This window comes from Canis lupus, chromosome 5 (assembly GCF_011100685.1).
Source record: "Canis lupus familiaris isolate Mischka breed German Shepherd chromosome 5, alternate assembly UU_Cfam_GSD_1.0, whole genome shotgun sequence".
In the NCBI taxonomy this organism is placed as follows: Eukaryota; Metazoa; Chordata; class Mammalia; order Carnivora; family Canidae; genus Canis; species Canis lupus.
This window is the reverse complement of record NC_049226.1, coordinates 64,399,506-64,419,366: the sequence shown is the minus strand read 5'-3', so window position 1 is coordinate 64,419,366 and position 19,861 is coordinate 64,399,506. Positions and strand designations below refer to the sequence as shown.

At 56.5% G+C, this 19,861-nt stretch overlaps 1 protein-coding gene across 1 annotated transcript; it reads left to right on the top strand.

Moving 5' to 3' along the window:
* Window positions 1–3,940: 3,940 nt before the first annotated feature.
* Window positions 3,941–18,255, top strand: DPEP1 (dipeptidase 1). Its single transcript, XM_038538011.1, has 11 exons — window positions 3,941–4,067; window positions 11,629–11,801; window positions 15,587–15,719; window positions 15,978–16,110; window positions 16,218–16,368; window positions 16,509–16,578; window positions 16,864–17,040; window positions 17,153–17,237; window positions 17,318–17,393; window positions 17,647–17,782; window positions 17,877–18,255. Exons 2-11 carry the CDS (start codon window positions 11,698–11,700, stop codon window positions 18,042–18,044), a joined length of 1,233 nt encoding a protein of 410 aa, XP_038393939.1. The 5' UTR covers window positions 3,941–4,067; window positions 11,629–11,697; the 3' UTR covers window positions 18,045–18,255.
* Window positions 18,256–19,861: the final 1,606 nt, after the last annotated feature.

Genomic DNA, 19,861 nt, shown 5'->3' with positions numbered 1-19,861 from the left:
CACCTGGCTGGAGACACGCCCACCTGAGGGGGGTCATTGAGGGTGCTGCTGCCCAGGATGGTGTTGTCCAGAGGGGAAGTGGCAAGAGCATCTCTTCTGCCCCTGGGCCCCACCCAGGCTCAGCAGGGCATGGCTGGGAGACAAGGGACCTCAGAAACAGACAGGATTCTAGAAGGTGGGAGAGCCGTGGTTGGCCCCATCATCTAGAGACAGCAAAAAACTTTGCCTGATGTAGAGTTCCTCCCTACACCCCCTCTTTGCGTCAAAGCCCCTCTGTGCTGTTCTTAGGATGAGGTCCAGGCCTGCCCAGGTTGGCAAGGCCCCTGCTGGCCTCTCCAGCCTGTGCTGCCTGACATCTCTCTGCCTCACATGTTCCGACCTACTCCTTCAGGATTCAGCTGACTGGCTTCTTCCTCCAGGAAGCCTTCCTGTCCTGGAATTCCACCTGCCGGAGAGCAGGGTCCCTGCCCTTCCCACTGTGGAAAGAAGTGTGCTTTCTTTCCATCAGATGGAAAGGGTTTGTTGAATGAATGAATGAATGAATGAATGAATGAATGTCAAAGCAGCCCACATGTTAGGGTCCATTTTTGGCAGGATGACAAGGGTTGCTTGATTCTCCCAGAAATCTCAGAATGTTCTGCCCATGTTCTGCCCTCATGGGGCCAAACCAGATCTTCTTGCAAGGATAACTCACAAAATAGTCAAAATATACTCAGGGCATATTCTTTGTATCTAATGCGCAGACGTTTCCTCCACCTTATCTTGCCATTAGAGGTAAGGAAATATTCTGGAGCATCAAACCCACCGACGCTCTGAGCCCCGCCCCTGCCCGGGGCGTCTGGCTGGTCACTGGGGCCTCCTCCTCTTGGACTGAGCCCAGTCAGCAATGACCCTGAAGACCTCTGCCTTCCGCCTCCCTCTGTGTTCTGCTGGTAATGAGTGTCTCAGAGTTAATTTTATATCCAGCGAAATCATGTTTGAAAGATTATTTATTTTTCAAGGAGCTTGTATTACTTTTCCTTTTCTCATTCATTCTCCTCTTGTGCTCACTTCGGCAGCACATATACATTCTCCTCTTTCCGTGGGCATCACTGTCACAGACACTAGGAGGGACACACTTAAATTCTCTGTGTGCTCACAGCAGGAGCAGAGTCTGGACTCAGGGGACCGAGAGGGGACAGTTGGGTGGGAGCAGGGACATGCCAGGACCAGCTGGGGAGGACACTGCCTGGTGCCTGGGGAGCTTGCAAGTGTCCTCACTGATATGCAGTAGAGCTGTTTTCAGCGGGGAGAGGCGAACTTAATGCATGGGGTCTCCCCTGAGATTCAGAATTGTCATTGGCTGTGTCCAGCCCCGGGGAGGTCTGTGGTGTTTGATGTCATGGGCAGGAGGGGACATCTGCTGCCCCCTGACATGCACAGGTCTCCCAGGCATGCCTCTCTCTGGGCCTCAGCCCCCGTCTATACAAGGACTCCCCGATGAGTCCTGATGGATCCGAATGATGTGTCTAACTAGCACCCACTGGGAAGCAGGTTGCAGGCGTAGTTGCCAGAAGCTGCAGTGGGTGGCCTCTGATGGTGCAATGCAACGAGGGGCTTCCAGCTCCCGGGGGACAGGGCAGGCAGGGGAGGTCCAGATATTCTCCTCCTCTCACACTGTCCTGGGTGATGTCAAAACATGGAATAATGCACAAAGTGCAGCCCCAGAACCCTGTGGTCTGGGCGTGTGCTGTTTGTGCCTGTTTCCAGAGCTGGGAAAGAGGGCGGACAGCACCTGAACAGCCCTCCTGCAGCATTCCTGCAGCGCCCCCCACCCCCTACCCCCATCCCCCGCCCCGTGTCTGCAGGGCTCTCAGAAGTCACCTCCGGGCCACCCCTGCAGGAGCCCAGCCACCAGGGGGCAGCAGCGGAGGGGCAGTGGGGTGGTCAGTGGGGATGGCTGTCACTTGGGGCTCGCCACTCTAAGGAAAACTGGCAGCCCCTGGACTGACCCCTCACCCCTGGCCTGGACCCCGAGTGCCCCCCAGACTCAGCTCAAGCTTAGGGCTTTCGGACACAGAGGTCCCACACACGGTGCTCAAGAGTCCCCAGGCATTTCCACATGATCTTCCCCAAATCTCCAGTGTCATCATCCTGGGCACCATTGTCCTCACCCTACTGTCCAGGGCACGAGGCCAGAGCTCCTGCCCAGCACAGTGACTTTTCCCGCCTCTGCACCTGCGTCTTCCTCTCTCCTCCCTGGGACTCCTGACCCTGCTGGGAGTCCAACCATGGACAAGATGGGGGTGCTCATCTACCCCCCATGGACGGAGGGCTCAGGGCGAGCTGGGGGCAGAGGCAGCGGGGACTCTAGGCCCCTCAGGTCACTGTGCAGAGTAGGAGACCTGCTTGACCCCTCGGCGGCCTCTTTTTTGTTTTAATTAATTTGATTTTTCCATTTTCATGTACATGCTAAAATTTTCAAACAGTACAAAAAGTAATAACTTAAAAGTAGAAATTTGTCTCCCTGCCCTGTACCTGGTTCTTCTCCTGAAGGTCAGTGACAGCAATAGATGGGGGCCTCCTGCCCTGTCCCTCACTGAGGGTCTTGCAAGAGGGTCGCCCTGGTGATGTCAGGGCCCCAGGGCAGGCCCAGAGGACACGCTCTGCCACCCAGTGTGGAGCTGGGGGGTGGTCCTCTAGGCAGGCACCTGCGTCTGCCCTTCCCCTGCTCCCCTCTGCCCTCCTGCTCTGCGATGCCCAGAGGACACTCAGCTCTGCCTCCGCCTTCCCTGGAGCACCCCTCCCTTGGACACCCTTGGCCTCTGTCACTGGTCCCCAGGTGGCCCTGCCAGCTCTGCCCCCAGCCTGGATCCCTAGTTCTGTCAGAGCCCCTTGCCCAGCCCCCAGACCGCATCACCGAGGCATGTTCCTCTAGGTCTGGTACGAACCCTTCACTCAGGGCCTGACCAGGAGCTACTCCTGTTCAGAGACAGGTGACTGCGGCACAGCAGGGCAGAGGCGGGCAGGGGTAGGGCAGGGGGGCAGAGGGAGGGCCATCATGGGAAGGGTGGCTGTGCCCCCCATTGGGTCTCCATCCCAGGCTCTGGGCCCTGTCTAGCAGAGTTGTGTCCCTTGCCCCGTGGGTGTCAGGACAGCTTGCTACCTGCTGGGGGAGCCCCCCTGAAGGCATGTGCCCCTAACCCAGCCTCAGATTTCTGAATCCACTTGGTGAAGCCATTCCCCAGTTACCAGTTGGTCCCCAGAGAGATCTTCTTGATTTTGAAAGTCCCCGTGGCTCTGCCAGGAGACATTCTGATCCATGATTGCATGTGATCCTCTAGTAGCTGGAATGTGTGTGTGTGTGTGTGTGTGTGTGTGTGTAATCACCTGCCTCCCTGCCTCCCATTACACACATGAAACCCAGGGCCCCCAGCCTCTGGGCCAGACAAGGGCCAACCCTGTTCCTATGTCCGAGAGAGGGCATAGAAGGTCCTTCCCGACCCCAGGGCATGAGGGCAGTGGGCAGAGGTTGGGAACTGGAAGAAATGTCTGGGTGGGCATCCTTGGCCCTTGGGTGACAGGCTGCCTGCTGCCTGGGGGCTGCTGAGCCTTTGGGGAGGGTCCCAGGTGAGGTCAATGAGCCTCCCGCTCCCTGCCCTCCTCCCTGGAGCTCAATGCTGCCCACCCACCTGACCTGTGAACACCCTGCATTACTGTCTGGGGGGTCCGCTCCAAGCAGATTCCCGCTGCCCTGGGGCCTGGGGCCCAGCCTGTGGGACAGGAAACCCCCCACCCCTGGGACGGCCAAATGCACCAGCCCGACGGGCCTCCTGCGTGTCTGCACAAACCACAGCCAACTGACATGTGTAAGGCATTAAAGCCCCTGGGTCCCTCTCCTTGCCACGGGTACATTGTGAGGCCCCCGGGGGAATTTGTTTTTAAAGAGGTGGCTTTTTATGTGAGAGGGAAGCTGGCTGGAGAACTCAGGGGAGGGACCAACTTGGAGAAACAAACACAACCCCCCAGCCCTCAGGATCCGGGAGCCGACGCCAGAGGCGCCGAGAGAGCACCCCAGCCTGTCCACGGTGAGTCCTGGGGAGACCGGGAACTGGGTCTGGGGCCAGGGCTCTAAGGCCCTAGGAGGCCTGTCTCCTTCCACCCCTGTTCGGCATCCGGATGAGGCTGAGTTCATTAGTAGGTGCCTGCTGTATGCCCAGGGAGCCTCGGAGTTTGACCTGGGGAGACAGAGGCAAGTTCAGTCATACCAAACAGATGAGTGTGTGAGGGAGAGGAGGAGGAAGGGTCCAGTGAGTGCATTGTGGAGGGGGAGGGGGAGGGGGCTCCAGTGAGTACATTGTGAGTGGGGTGAGCAAAGCCCAGCTGGCTGGGTTTTGGGATTCTTGGGGAATAGTTGGATACCAGCAGAGGAATAAAAAGGTCACTTCTGGGGGCACTGGGGTGGAGCAGTTGGTTAAACATCTGACTCTTGGGGCGCTTGGGTGGCTCAGCAGTTGAGAATCTGCCTTCGGCTCAGGGCATGATCCCGGGGTCCTGGGATCAAGTCTCGCATCAGGCTTCCCACAAGGATCTGCTTCTCCCTCTGCCTGTGTCTCTGCCTCTCTCTCTCTCTCTCTCTCTCTCTCTGTGTGTCTCTTATGAATAAATAAATAAAATCTTAAAGAAAAAAAAAGCATCTGACTCTTGATTTTGGCTCAGGTCGAAATCTCAGGGTCCTGGGTTCGAGTCCCACCTCATAGGTCATAGGGCTCCGTGTTCAGAGGGGAATACACTTGATGATTCTCTCTCTTCCTCTCCCTCTACCCTACCTCCTGCTCCCTCTCTCTCTCTCTCTCTCTCTCTCTCTGTCTCAAATAAAAAGGGTTCACTTCTGGAGTTGGGGAAGTGGTGAGACAAAGCGACAAGGCTGGAGCCCTCCCTTCCCAGCTGAGGCTAAGGGGCCAGCTCCTCATAGGAGCATCTTGGGGAAGTCCCTGAGGGAGGCCCACTGCCATATGGACAGTAGGTCATGAGGCTCAGAGCAGTGGAGGTAGCCAGCAGGTTTCTGTGGTCTCCCCTGGGGAGTAGGGGACAATGCAGGGCCAGGAAGGCTATGGAGAAGCCACCAGCCTGAACACAACTCCCAAAGGTTGGATGGACAAAGATGTTATCTGTGTAGACACTGGGAAGCGAGGCTTTCTGGGGGATAGAGGTCAGTGTGGTGGCCTCCTGGCTGGGCCTGGAAGGTTGAGGGGCTTGAGGACACTCCAGGGCCAGTGTAGCCTGGGAGAAAGGCTGGAGCTGCCCTTGCACCCTGAGTTCTCTCAGGAACACATCACCTGGCCCTGCTCCATCGTCTCTCCAGGCCCACTTGAGGCCATTGCATGCCAGGCTCCATCAGTGGTCACTGGGGCTAAGGGCTGTGCTGCAGGTGCTTGGGCGGGCTATGCGTGCATATGACAGGGCATATGTGCATGTGGTGTGTGATCACATGGATGTGCCTACGTCTGAGTGTGTGTGGGCTTACGAACGGTGTCTCTATGTTTGCACACATCTAGACAGCCGAGTGTGTGTTTGCTTATCACATGTGGAAAAGTATGCATGCGTGTGTCCATCGGTATGTACACATGTCTGCATGCTTGGGTTTGGGGTGTGTCCAGGCATTCTTGTCTGTGATGTTTGTGTCATGTGTGCAAGTGTGTGGGTCATGGGCCGGTGTGTCTGCATGTGTCCACTTGTGGAGATGCAAGGATATGTAGATGTGGATGTGGATGGGGTGTGCACATGCTTGTTACAGGGGCAGGGCATGTTTGCATGCATGTGATGTGTGCGTGTCACTGTGCAGGTATATATGGGATGTGTCACTCTGCTTTCACAGTGTGTGTGTGGGGTGTGAACGCACGCTCATGTGGGAGGTGTGTGGTGGGCTGTGTTGGCATGTTTCTTTTTTTTTTTTTTTTTATGATAGTCACAGAGAAAGAGGGAGAGACACAGGCAGAGGGAGAAACAGGCTCCATGCACCGGGAGCCCGACGTGGGATTCGATCCCGGGTCTCCAGGATCGCGCCCTGGGCCAAAGGCAGGCGCTAAACCGCTGCGCCACCCAGGGATCCCCTGTTGGCATGTTTCTATGTGTGTGTATATCTCCGTATGTGCTTACTCGTGTACCACAGTGCATGTGTCCTTGAGGGATGCTGGGTCGTGGGTCTTGGGACCTCCATGCTGCTGTGAGCTAGTTGGAGGCACGAGGGCAGGAGAAACTGGTGGGAGGGGCTTCCTTGGGTCCCCTGCCATGATGCAGTTCTGGTGAGCTCCAGCTGGTAATTCATTCCCTGGTGCTGCTACGACAGGGCCTAGAGACTCTCGGCCCCCAAGGTAGCACCCCAGCTGCCTGTGCAGGGGGTTTGCAAGGAGGCTCTGCCCACCAGCTGGGCCATGACCTCTCCCAGGACAGGAAAGCTGTCGGTTTCTGTGTGCGACCTCCCTGTGGCTCAGGCTGAGATGTTCTGTTCCCACGTATTCCTTTTCACTGTGTTCCTTCTGTTTCTGATGCTGACTTCTCAACTAATAACACTCTTCCCTTTATTTAAATAAAAAGAGCTACAATTTAAAGCAAACTACTGAGTGGCTCCCCTGAAAGCAGGGCTTGAGACAAGGATTGGGTGGAGGCCACGTCCATGGGAAATGGCCAGGGGGCCAGGAGGAGAGAAGTGTATGAGAGGGGCCTGGTCAGGGTGGTCTCAGGATATCCTCCCAGGAACTGCTGGCAAGAGCACTGTCCCTGGCTTCCATCCCACGGGTTGAGGACCACCCACAGTCATTATCCAACATCATGTGAGTGAGACTGAGATGAGAAGTGGGCATGAGAGCTTTCTCTTCCCTGAAAGGAAGCAACCCTGGGGCACAGACAGAGTGGCACTCGTGAAGGGCTTCCCAGAGGTCCTATGAGGTTAGGATTCTTCATCCCCATTTCACTGACAAGAAAACAGAAGTCACTGGTCACAGGAAATGGCCAGTGTGTCAGTCCTCTATGCTGTGTAACAAATGATCCCAGGATGTAGCAGCTAGTGCATATGAGCGTGTTGGCACTCTTTTTTCCTGTGGGCTGAGATTTCATCAGCGGCCGGGGGTGGGAGGCAGCCAGTCTCTGACCTCCAGGGTCTGGGCCTCAGCTGGGATCACCTGAAGGCCTGTATCCAGGCTGTGCTAGGGGTGTTGGCAGGTTTCCAGGGGCGAACAGGACAGAGAACACAGAAGTCATGCCTGCCACCACCTACCAGCTGGGAGAGCGAGGCAGGGAGGTCCCAGCAGAGGGGTCAGGGTTCACTGTGAGGACAGCCTACGGGCTGGGAGGCGTTGGTGCAGCTGTCTCTGAGAGATGCAATCTGCCACAGCCAGCGGTTTGAACACTGGACTGATTCTGAAGTGTGTGCTCTTCACGAAGCACTATTTCCACCTCCTTACCTGTCTCCTCATAGTGAGTCCTTAAAAATGAGGGGCCTGGACCAGGCGGGCCCCTGGCTTTCCCTGAAGCACTACGACATGAGGATGTAAAGATGCGTACTGGGTGTAGCCACCACAGCAAGTGGAGGGACTTGGAATGAGAAGAAAATGCTATGAGAAACCTTCATAAGTGCCACACTTGCATCCCCCAGAGATAATGGAAGAGAAGACAAGCATCCCTGTTCTCGTGCATTGGGTAAGAAGAGAATCCAAAAGAACTCACAACATCAGAGAGTGGAGAGCATCCAACAGCAGGCAGATTTCTATTCATTTCTGGGAATGAAAAATAGGATGGAAGAGCCCACCTAGGAAGCCGAGTGAGGAAGATCCATTGGGAATATTTACAGAGAGGGCTGCAGGGGACGGACGGGCAGCCCACCCAGCAGACACCCAAAAGGAACTCCACTCTCATGCTGCAGGGGTAGAGTGAGAAAGATGGCCCCAATCAGCATTGGCTGACTGCCCAACTCACGCTCACATAAACGCAGGATCCTAGAGCCAGGAGGGGCTTCTCTAAATGTTTGCTTATTTGTTCATTTGTTTGGAAATCAGGGAGGAGTTCTGGCATTGAGGGGTCCCCATCATCACGCTGGCCTCCCTCTGGCTCATTTTACACCAAACCTGAGTGAAGAGCCTGCCTGTTTATACAGCACACCCAGCTTTGGTGTCACTGCCTTCTTAAATGTGAAGTGAAAGAGATGGCCAGTTGGATTGAGGAAATCATGGAAAGGTCCAGATAAACTATGGGGGAAAATGAGTCAGAGGAAACAGATTATCTTCTGGTAAACAGAAGAAAACAGAACCTCTGCTATCAGGCATTGTTTCCATAACAAAAACAGGGTGCTGAGGGGAAGACATCAACAGCAAAAACCCAGGGGACCACTCTTGGGAGATTAAATATGTAATTCCTGAAAGAAAAGATTAAAAGTGCTCAAAGTCAAAACTGAGGCAATCTCTTAGCGCAGAGAATAAAAGCACAAGAAAACCTACAAGAGGAGACCTAAAGGATGGACGCAGGAGGTCCAGCGTTCCTGCGGAGAGCAGTGCCAGAAAGAGGAGAGCGAGCAGTGGTGGGGAAGGAGTGCTAGCGCGCCCCTCTACCACACGCAGACTCCTCACCAGTAGACCCCGATGCTGAGCTAGTGGGATGGAAAACAGCCTCAGAGTAAGACACCCCATGGAGAAACTGCAGAAGGCCCAGGATGAGGAGGTGACTCGGGCCCATTGTGGACAGAAAACACATCCCCTCCCCACAAAGACCCAGGGCTCAGACCTGCACAGGATACCCCATCAACACCTCGGCACAGGCGGACCACAGCCCTCAAGTTCTGAGGGAAGGTGGTTTACCACCCATTAGTACATGTGCAGCAAAACTACTGGCTACTCTTTTCTTTTTTAAAAGGTTTTATTTATTTGAGAGAGAAAGGGAGGGAGCACAAGCAGAGGAAGAAGCAGACTCCCCTCGGAGCAGGGAGCCCGATGCTAGACTTGATCCCAGGACCCCGGGATCATGACTTGAGCCAAAGGCAGACATTTCACCAATAGGAGCCACCCAGATGCCCCTAGAATTTTTTTTTAAAGCTTTTTTTTTTTTTTTTTTAAGATTTTATTGATTTATTTATTCATGAGAGACACACACAGGGAGAGAGAGACAGAGACACAGGCAGAGGGAGAAGCAGGCTCCTTGCAGGGAGCCTGATGTGGGACCCAATACCGGGTCTCCATCTCCAGGATTACACCCTGGGCTGCAGGCGGCACTAAACCGCTGCGCCACCAGGCTGCCCAGAATTTATTTTTTTTGAAGATTTTATTTATTTATTCATGAGAGACACAGAGAGAGGCAGAGACACAGGCAGAGGGAGAAGCAGGCTCCATGCAGGGAGCCCAATGTGGGACTCGATGCCAGGACCCGGGATCACACCCTGAGCTGAAAGCAGACACTCAACCACTGAGCCACCCAGGCTTCCCTAGAATTAAATTTCTTTAAAAATAATTAAAGCCAATGAATTCTGAATTTGAAAATGGAGAGAAGGTCAAAATCAAGGGTGAGGCAGGGTTCAAAGGACAAGCATAGAGTCACATGGGGAGGATAAAGGGATAGAGAATTTGACCCAGAGAGACCATGTACAGACAATGAAATCTGACGTGCGGGTGTCACGGTACTGGAAGGCAGACAAGAAAGGGTTGGGCCCATTATCCGTGTGAGTTCACAAGGATGCCACCGTTCTTGGAGAATGGTACGAGAAAGCACTGTAGACAAGTGAGAAATAAATTAGAATAAATACCTATCTAGAGAGGAGAAAATAAGGAACTTGCTATTGTGAGAGGAATTGAAATAACCTGAAAATTTTGGCAAATGCAAGAAACAGGGGAGGAGCCTGGAGGTAGGACAAGAAACAGTGGACCCAGCACCACTGCCATTGCACTGGCTTGAACGATCATATTTAAAGACAAACATGTTGGGCAGCCCTGGTGGCTCAGCGGTTTAGCTCTGCCTTCAGCCCAGGACATGATCCTGGAGACCTGGGATCGAGTCCTGCGTCAGGCTCCTTGCATGGAGCCTGCTTCTCCCTCTGCCTGTGTCTCTGCCTCTCTCTCTCTGTGTGTCTCTCATGAATTAATAAATAAATAAATCTTAAAAAAAATAAAAATAAATAAAGAGAAACATGCTCAGATGAGGCTAATAAAATACAATTATGCACTTTTAAGATCCAACTCTAGGGGCACCTGGGTGGCTCAGTGGTTGAGCATCTGCCTTTGGCTCAGGTCATGATCCCGGGGTCCTGGGATCGAGTCCTACATTGGGCTCCTCGCATGCCTTCTTCTCCCTCTGCCTAGGTCTCTGCCTCTCTGTGTCTCTCATGAATAAATAAATAAAATATATTTTTTTTAAAGATCCAACTCTGAAGCAAGAAGGAGAAGAAAATAAAGTTAGAAATAAATAGGAAAATAGGGGGTAGGCACATGTTCATAAAAACAGAGAACGGATTCCAGGAGAGGTTCCCAGAGAAGGGGAGTGGGCAGTGGAAAAGGCAGGTGTGCCGGCACGAGAGCCCGAAATGCCCACGAAGCAGCGTTCAGGTGTCGGGGAGACGGGTCATGGGGGTCGGAGGCAGGTGGCCGTAGAAGCTGTGTGCGTGTCTCCCGCGCAGGGACGTGTGGTTCCAACAGGTCATGCTTCGTCACAGCCCCCCGCCCCCGTGGTCTGCTGAGAGTGCTGGGTGGAGAAGGGCTGCCAACGCTGCACAGGGGCCTTCCTGCTGTCACTTCCACGGGGACAAATGGGCAGAAGTCCAGGCACGGACACACCACTAATGGTGGCAGAGCCAGGGCTGGGACACGACCTCCCTTCTCAGGTCTGTCCTCGGGGGTGCTGGGGACCCAGCGAGGGCTCTGCAGGGCTGGTCTGCTTGAGGGGCCAGTGCTGTCCAGAAGCTGGGGCGTCAAGAACCCAGGAGGGCACAGGGTCTGCGTGCCGCCCCATCCCTGAGAGGGCCCTGAGGACGCAGAGCAGCTGGGGTCTCCCTACCTCACCCACACCCCTCACTAGCCTTCCTGGCCTGGTTCCCTCCCAGTCCTGCTGCCGCCTAGAACCCTGGATGGTGGCCCAGCCTGGGACCAGGATCCTCTGGTTCTGGCAGTGACCATGCACCAGTGGCCCTGAGTGGGCAGCAGGGCTGCAAAACGCTGACGCTCCAGATTTCTGGCCTAAACCCCCAGGTCCAGCCTGCTCTGCAGCCGGGGTCGGGGTGGCCGGGACGCTGAGGGCTGCAGGCCAGGAGCACTAGGTGAGGTGTGGTGGGAGCATCCGGGGCCACATGCCATCTTCCATGCTCACCTGAAGCTATTTTTACAGGCAAATAAAGGGGTGTGGTGACAGTAACAACACGACCACTGGTTGACCACTTAGCCTGAGTGGCCTCTCCCAAGCTGCCCTTTCACCGGGGCTCTGGGTAGTCTCTTGGCATCAGCAGCCTCCTTTATGGCCCAACAGCTGCACCCAGCCCACAGGGTCCAGGGCTTTCCATCTGCACCCCCCGCCCCCTTCTCAGGGAAGTGTTGGTTACTGATTGAACACTGGGAGCCTTGAATGGGACGGCTCCTGGCAACAATCAGCCAGACTGAAGACCTCTGCTCTCTCTTCCAGCACACACAGCAGCTCCTTACGGCCTCCGCTGGACCTCGCCGTGCACAGGCCAGCCTGGTGGATTGTGTCATGTGGATCAGCTGGTGGCTCTGGCCCCTGGTGGCCATCTGTGCTGGAGACCGGTTCCGGGATGAGGCTGAGAGGATCATGCGGGGCACACCTGTCATCGACGGGTGAGTGGCCACATGTCCTGGGACTAGGGATCTGGGGCTGCAGGGGCAGGAGCTCATGTGCCCTTGATTTGACAGACCTATCTCTGCTGGGACTCAGTTTCCTTGTGGGGTCTGTTAGGGCTTTCCAAAGCTTCAGCAGGAGTGGAGCAGTTGCAAAGCCCCTGTGGCTCTCAGCAGCACCTGGGGTGTCCTACAACCTGACCCCCCTGTGCCCGTAGGTGCCAGATCCCAGCCTGGAGTGGGTGCTGGGGGTAGAAGATGGTGGCACCTGGCCCTGGGCATGCCTCCAACTAGCCACAAAATCCAAGGGGCCATACTTCCTCACTGGGCCTTTGCTGCTTCACCTGAAGCTGTGGGTAAGGGTGGTGTCTGCCACCAGCCCCCGGGAGGCCTTTCCTGGCCCTTGTGACCCTCCTCTGAGACGTATCCACCTGGGGGTGACTCACCAGGCAAGGGGCCCCTGGGTCACCTCTGTGCTGTCTGCCTAGCATGACCTCACTGGTGTGCTCCCTGACGCACCCACTCCTGCAGACCCCTTCCCATCTTGTTGTGCCTCTGGTGTCACAGCTGCCCCAGCAGAGCTTATGTCCTGCATCTGCACCCACCCTCTCTCCCTGCCCCCACTTCACCTCCACCTCCACCGGGTCACCAGTGAGCCTCTGTCCTGGTTTCCGCCAGCCAAGGTCCAGGCTCAGAGCTGCAGCCAGGGGAGTGTGGGAGATATAAGTTCCAGCTCCGGTCCTTCTGGCTCAAACCCTCCACTCGCCGCGTCTCCCACTGAGCTCAGAGTAGAGCCCAAGTCTGCTTTCAGCCCCCAAGACCCCCCCTGGCCATCCTCACACCCCCAGATGCTCCAGGCAGGTCCCACTGTCCCCGCTTGTCCTCACACCATGCTCCCACTCTCTTCTCCTCCTGAGCTTTGCTCAGGCCACCTTTCCTGACCCCTGTGTGAAATGCCACCTGTGCACACACCACACCCACTCCTGCTTCCCTTCTGCTGTGGTTCCCCTGCCAACCAGCAGACAGCAGGAACTGGACCCCTGTGTGTGCCGCCCAAGAGTGGCCTGTGGCATGCACTAGCACACCCTGGGTGCAGCACCGTTAGGAGGGCACCCGTGTGTGTCTCTGTCTGCTCCCAGCAACTGTTCGGTAAATGCTCCAGTTATTACTATTTGGCAGGTGTTCTGGGCTTTGTTGGACAAAAAACTAAGAAAATGGGCTATGTCATTCTATGGGAAGCCCAGGGAGCTGCGGTGGCCCAAGAGAAAGTAGGTCGTGCACCCCTCCCTCCCTGTAGCTCCTCCTTGGCCCCAGGGTCCCCTCATACATGCTCCGAGGAGGGTGAGGCCAAGTCTCCTCAGAGGCTGCTACCTGGGTACCCCTCCCGCCCTCCCGGGACGGAGCCACCGCTGTCTGGTCGGTGGCCAGCGAATGCGCAGATGCCAAAGGTGTGAGTCAGGGAAGCTGCTCTGCTCCCTGATTCTCAGGGCCAAGGGGTGGCTGGGCACAGAGTGGGGTTCCTGAGGCCCACATGACAGGTGAGTTGGATCCAAGGGCCCAGACAGCCAGGAATGCTCAGGGAACTGGAGTCTGGGGACCTGAGATAGTCCAGAGAGCTACAAAGTGAAGACGAGGCTGACAGGACCAAACCCAACGCTTGGGTATCAGCTACCTGCATTACTCTTGGGGCAAGAGACCCAAGTCGAGAGACATCCAGAGGGAGGCCCGGCGTGGTGTTTCATAATGGTCACGGGCTGCTATAAGCGGCCGTCTCCATCGGCATGCCAGCCAGCAGGAGTGAGCAGGGGACACGGAGGACACGGACTGAGCTACAGCTGTCTGTGAAGGAGAGCTTTCGGAAGCTCCCAAACGGCAGAACTTGTCACATGGCCATACCCGCCATACAGGGGCAAGAAAGTATCTCTATTTCTTTTTTTTTTTTAATTTTTATTTATTTATGATAGTTACAGAGAGAGAGAGAGGCAGAGACACAGGCAGAGGGAGAAGCAGGCTCCATGCACCGGGAACCCGACGTGGGACTCGATCCCAGGTCTCCAGGATCGCGCCCTGGGCCAAAGGCAGGCGCCAAACTGCTGCGCCACCCAGGGATCCCTATCTCTATTTCAAATGGCCAAAAATAGGGGTTTCTGTTACTAAGAAAAAGGTGGAGATAAGAAGCCACCAGTAATCTCTCCGACAATAGCTAGCTGTCATTCAAGGGCTGGGACTTGTCACCTGTCCCCTTGGAATGGGACAGGGTCCTCCTGTCACCTCTGAGGACGCTGCCCTGGCCTCACAGATAAGGAGGGTGGATCCAGCAGGGTCTAGAACAGCAGTGTTGACAGCAGGCCGAAGGTGGCCTCTGTTCCCTGCTGTGGGTTCCAGTGAAAGTGCCCCTCCCTCCTGGTGGTTTCCAGGCTGACAGCTAGAGGGTGTGGCAACCTCGGAGGCGGGGACGGGGGGTGGGGTGGGGGGGTGGGGGTAGGGCAAAGTCCTGTGCAAGGCCCTGCCCCGCCCTGCCCCCAGAGGCCCTGGTACTCTGAAGTTTACCTACCCCATCCACCACTCCACCAGCAAAGGCGTCCTGACCACCAGCCCACACCCTGTCCCATCAAAACACAGTTATGACAGGAGCCCCCCAAGAGAGCAGGGGGGGCTTCCAAGGTCTGGGCCCAACTTGCTTTGGAAAAGCTCCACCCAGGGGTGGCTGGCCTGAGGTCCTCATCTACCCTCCCATGTACTCTAAAGTACCAAAGCATCCCCATGTTCCAGGTGGAAAAACTGAGTTGAGAGGTGGGAGGAGGGGTTGGAGATGGGAACTAGATGGGGGGTGAGCCTGGGGCTGCTGGTCCTGGGAGGAGCGGTCTCAAAACCAGGAGTGGCCACCCACATAGGGCAGTGCCCCCTGGGATGGGGCTGGGAGGGCTGGCGAAGCGCCAGGACGAAGGCCCCTTGGCACTGTATTAGGGATCCAGCAGGAGCGCCTTCACAGGTGTCCTGAGTTCCAGACTTCGCTGATTCCAGCGCAGTTTCCAGCTGGCAGGTCTGAGATGGGCCCGAGACTCTGCATTTCCAACCAGCTCCCTGGCCCATGTCTCTTCCGTCTATGCAACCGAGGGAGACCAGGCATCCCAGAGGTCTCTCCTCCTTTGGGCAACTCCTGGTTCTTGGGTCCAGCCCTGTGGGTTCTGCCTTTGTAGCCCAGACCAGCTGCTTACATTCAGCCCCACTCCTTCCCCCTCCCTCCCCGCCCCAGCCTCCCTCCAAAGCACTAGCTCCTATGGCTCCTGGGAAGGCTCAGATGGGCCTCAGTGCTGTGCAAGCATAGAAGGCTGTGCTCGGAAATGGGGCGGGGCTGTCACAGAGCCCCTGATGCCCTGCTCCAGCAGTCACAGGAGGGTGGGGTGGGGTGGGGGAGCCAGGTCTCCAAAGGCAGGCCACACCCACATCCCCGCCCCCTCCCTGCAAGGGGAGGATTTCATCTTGTGCAAATTCTCAGCGTCCCACACCCAGCTACCCAGTGTCACAGACTGTTGGAATTCCTGCCCCTGCTCCTCCCTCTTCCCCAGGAAGGGTCCTCGCAGGGAAGACCTCCCAGAGGTTCTCTCAGCTCCGTTACCTGGCCTGGGTGTGGAGCACCGTGGAGCGGCTAATCTGTGCTTAGGTGTGTTCACACAAGGAGCAGTCTGTCACCCCAGTGGCTGGCTTTTGTTCGGAGGCTTGGAGGCCCCAGGTCCATGGGGCCATCCTGGCTGGCCTCTGAGCCTTTCTCTGGCCTTCCCCAGGCACAACGACCTGCCCTGGCAGCTGCTAACCAGGTTCAACAACCAGCTTCAGGTTGAGGCGGCCAACCTGACGAGTCTCACCCACACACACACCAACATCCCCAAGCTGAAGGCTGGTTTTGTGGGGGGCCAGGTATGGCTCAGCCCAGCCCTACATTTGCCTGTGCTGGGGTCCCTTCACCCCTCCTCTGTGTCCGGGCTATGGCGCAGGTCCTCCCTGGTGGCCGTGGACCTCCTAAGCCCCTTGAAGACACAGGTCTTTGGAAGGGACTTGGAGAGCCACACAGGCCATGGGAGGGCTTCCAAGATGGGAGGGGAGCCCGATGCCCACATGCCTGTGAGGGTGGGACCCAGAGCCTCCCTACTAGCACCTCTCCCCTGTGGCCCCTAGTTCTGGTCCGCATACACACCCTGTGACACCCAGAACAAAGACGCTGTGAAGAGGACACTGGAGCAGATCGATGTCATCCATCGCATGTGCCAGATGTACCCGGAGACCTTTGTGTGTGTCACCAACAGCACAGGTGGGTCCTGGTCCAGCCCCAGCCCTCAACAGAGCAGCTAGAGCTGCCCAGATATGCCTTATGTGGAGGCTCCAGGGACACTCCGCCGCAGTTGGCTCTCCCCACAGGCATCCGGCAGGCCTTCCAGGAGGGGAAGATAGCCAGTCTTGTTGGTGTGGAGGGGGGCCACTCCATAGACAGCAGCCTGGGCGTCCTGCGGACACTCTACCACCTGGGCATGCGGTACATGACTCTCACCCACAGCTGCAACACACCCTGGTAAGTGTGCACAGGAGGGCCCACGGGCCAAACGAGGGTCTGCCTCTCTCCGGCACCTTGCTGTCCTTCAGGGAGTCCTAGGTGTGGGAGGACCAGGATGACTGTTCTGCCCCTGGGATACCTGCTTTCTGCTCTCCCAGGGCTGACAACTGGCTGGTGGACACAGGAGAGGACAAGGGCGAGAGCCAAGGCCTGTCACCCTTTGGCCAGGTGAGGGAGGGCATTCAGCAAAGACCACTGTCACCCTCAGAGAAGTGACCAGGACACAGGGTCCTGTCTCTCAGGCCCTCAGTTCAGTCAGCTGGAGCTAGCAGGGGTTGTCTCAGGGTGGGTGTTCCCTGGAACCTGTGGGTCATCTCCTAGCCATTGAAGAGTTCATTAATACCTGGTCCAGCAAGGCCCTTGCCCAAATCCGCTCCTCCCCATGCCTGGCCTTGTCATGGGGGGCTTCAGTGAACCCTAGAAGGCTGGCTGCTGAGCCTTGTGTCCATGCAGCGTGTGGTGAAGGAGATGAACCGGCTGGGGGTCATCATTGACTTGGCCCACGTGTCTGTGAGCACCATGAAGGATGCCCTTAGTCTGTCCAAGGCTCCCGTCCTCTTCAGCCACTCCTCGGCCTACAGCCTGTGTCAGCACCGGCGCAACGTGCCTGATGATGTACTTCAGCTGGTGGTGAGGGGCTAGGGGACAGGCTGGGGTTGGGGGCCGTCTGCCCTGTTCCCTGGACTGGTCCTGAGGTGCGGTGCTTGCTCTTGGCCCACTGCTCCACCCTTCTCCTAAGCAGAACCAGACAGGTAGCCTGGTGATGGTGAATTTCTACAATGACTACGTTTCCTGCAAAAAGGAGGCCACCCTGTCCCAAGTAGCAGGTAGGCAGATGTGAGTGGCCCCAGGAGCTGAGTAGGGGAGGGCTGCTCCCAGGACCCACACCTGTTGCCTTCTTTGGCAGACCATCTGGATCACATCAAGAAGGTGGCAGGAGCTGGAGCTGTGGGCTTTGGTGGGGACTTTGATGGTGTCTCCAGGTAAGGGGCAAGGCCAGTGTCCTGTGGATGAGATGGGTCATGCCTCCCATAAACATGTTATGAGAGTCTGAAGCTGGAAAGTGTGTAACTGTGACCAGGCAAAGTATGTCTCACTCTAGAAGCCACTCCATTGGGGCCCCCAAGGCCTTGGGATGGGAGCATGGGCAGCTCAGTGATTTGTGGGAAGGTGGACAGGCTTCTGAGGCCCTGACCCCTAGGATGCAGAGCTTGGTTCTCTCTGCCCTCACCTCAGGCTCCCCTTGGGGCTTGAAGACGTGTCCAAGTACCCAGACCTGGTGGCTGAGCTACTCAGGAGGCAGTGGACAGAAGCGGAGGTCAGGGGTGTCCTGGCCAACAACCTGCTCCGGGTTTTCGAGGCAGTGGAACGGGTGAGGAGGGGCAGCTGTGCTTACCCAGCTTTCTCTGCTGGGAGGGAGGGATGCAGGCAGGCAGGCAGGCAGCCCAACCTGTGTCTGTCCCCAGGTGAGTGATCACACACAAACTCCCGAGGAGGAGCCCATCTCCCTGGACAAGCTGCAGGATTCCTGCAGGACCAACTATGGCTACTCAGAGGCCCCCAGCTTCCACCACCAGCCAAGGGTCCTGCTGGCCTCCCTCACCACCGTCCTCCTCGGCCTGTGTCTCCTATGATGCTCTGGGGTCCGGACCTCCTGGGCTCCTACAGCTCTGGGGATACTGTGGCCCTCAGTGCAGAGAGATTCCAGGATGCTGCTCCCCATGCACAAAGCCTGGGCTCTCCTGAGCAGGTACCTGGGCTCACCTGAGGCAGTAGGGCGTGGGCACTTCCAGACTAACACACACTGTACTGTCAATAAAGGCCAACAACCCTTCTGAATCATGAGGATGTGTGTCCCTGGAGGGGGTTTCTGAGCATCCGAGGGCAAATCCTGTGCAAACGGTCCCAGGCTGGACCTGAAGGCACAGGAGTGCCTGCGTCCTGGAAGAGTAGGACCAGAAAGGGCTCAGCCTCTTTGAAAGTGCTCTGCATGGGCTCAAGTCTTTACAAACGCAGTCTAGGCTCCTGGTGCCCCCTTCCCAGGTACACACACACCTGCAGGAAGGCACACCTTTACATGTGTACTCATGCATGTGTACAAAAGCCTATGCTTACGCATACACGTATGCAAACCCCTTCCACATCCTCATGCACACACATGTGCCCACATCCCTCCCCACATCCTCATGCACACACATGTGTTCACATCTGCCCCTTGGCCCTGCTACCCCCTTTCTAGACCAGAGCCTCTGGGAACACCCCATGTGGACAGGCACAGGCTTTAATAGTGAGGGAGGAGCTCCCCTGCCCAGATGCCCTGGGCCCAAAATGCCCGCAAAGGAAGAGCCAGCCCTGCACAGCCCCCACCTGAAACTGGACAGCCCCCCAGCCTCCGTGAGGGTCCCTGCCTCTCATTCCCAGGCTGATCTGACATGACCAGAAGGGACACTGCTGGGTATTTGCTGATCACTTTGGGTCAATTTAACATTCAAGGAAAAAATAGCAAGTAAAGGTTCCTCCCTGATTTGGCCCCATCAGCCACCAGAAAGCCTTCAGGCAGCCACAGGATTTTCTGGCGGAGACTGCTGGAAGGGGCCCTCTGGTGGGTTGCGGAGGTAGCACACCAAATTTGCTACGTGGAAGCATTTTTTTCAAGGTTTGAAATAACCCTCATCACACCAGAGACAGGCCATAGCCGTGGTGCCACCCAGAAACCCATCTGGTCCCAGGCAGCTCTCTGCTATCTACTCTCCATTTGTCCTGCTACAGCTTATTTCCATTTCCGCTCAACCTTGTTCCAAGCTCGAGACCTTTCTTGAGTGAGGGAAATGGGGTGGGGGTGGGGAGACGGGCCACCCCTCCCCTGGCGGGATGCACACGCAGATGTGCGCAGGTGCAAGGGGCCTGGGTGGTGGGGGTGCCTGCCGTGGAGTCCAGGGAACCCTTCTCCAGCCAGTGGGCAAGTGGAGGCCGAGGGGTCCAAATCTAAGCCTCCATCACATTTCATACAAACACCAAATCAAGGCCCAGCAAGATGGGGGCACCCACAATAGAAGAGCAGCAAATCATTGCACCAGGGGGACACAAGGATGTGGGAAGCAGTGTGGATGAGAATGGGAGGCCAAGGAAGGGCCATGCATGGTGTCCTCTGCTCAGCTGGGGGCCAATAGCAGTTCCAAGAGCTTTGTGTAGAGACAAAGGGGCAGGGATTGGGGGGAGGGGGATTGAGGAGAGGCAGGTTCTGCTGCCAGTGAGGAGAGGGGTGGTGAGATTGAGCCTCTTTAGGGTAGACCTGCGTCTGGTCCACACAGAGCAGAAATACCCACAGGTCCGCTCTGACACAGATATAACACAGTAAGTGCAAAGAAGAAACTCTTCCTTCAAACAGAACCACAAATAGGAAATCACCACAAATACTGTTACCAGGAAGATTCACCAAGGAGCACAAGCA

What these genes read in the sequence shown, in the direction of transcription:
- DPEP1 (XM_038538011.1), top strand. Translation starts at nt 11,698, where the DNA reads ATGTGGATCAGCTGGTGGCTCTGGCCCCTGGTGGCCATCTGTGCTGGA. An exon ending in GTGTGTCACCAACAGCACAG is followed by an intron (nt 16,111 to 16,217) that starts GTGGGTCCTGGT and finishes CTCTCCCCACAG; the next exon opens with GCATCCGGCAGGCCTTCCAG. An exon ending in GCCTGTCACCCTTTGGCCAG is followed by an intron (nt 16,579 to 16,863) that starts GTGAGGGAGGGC and finishes GTGTCCATGCAG; the next exon opens with CGTGTGGTGAAGGAGATGAA.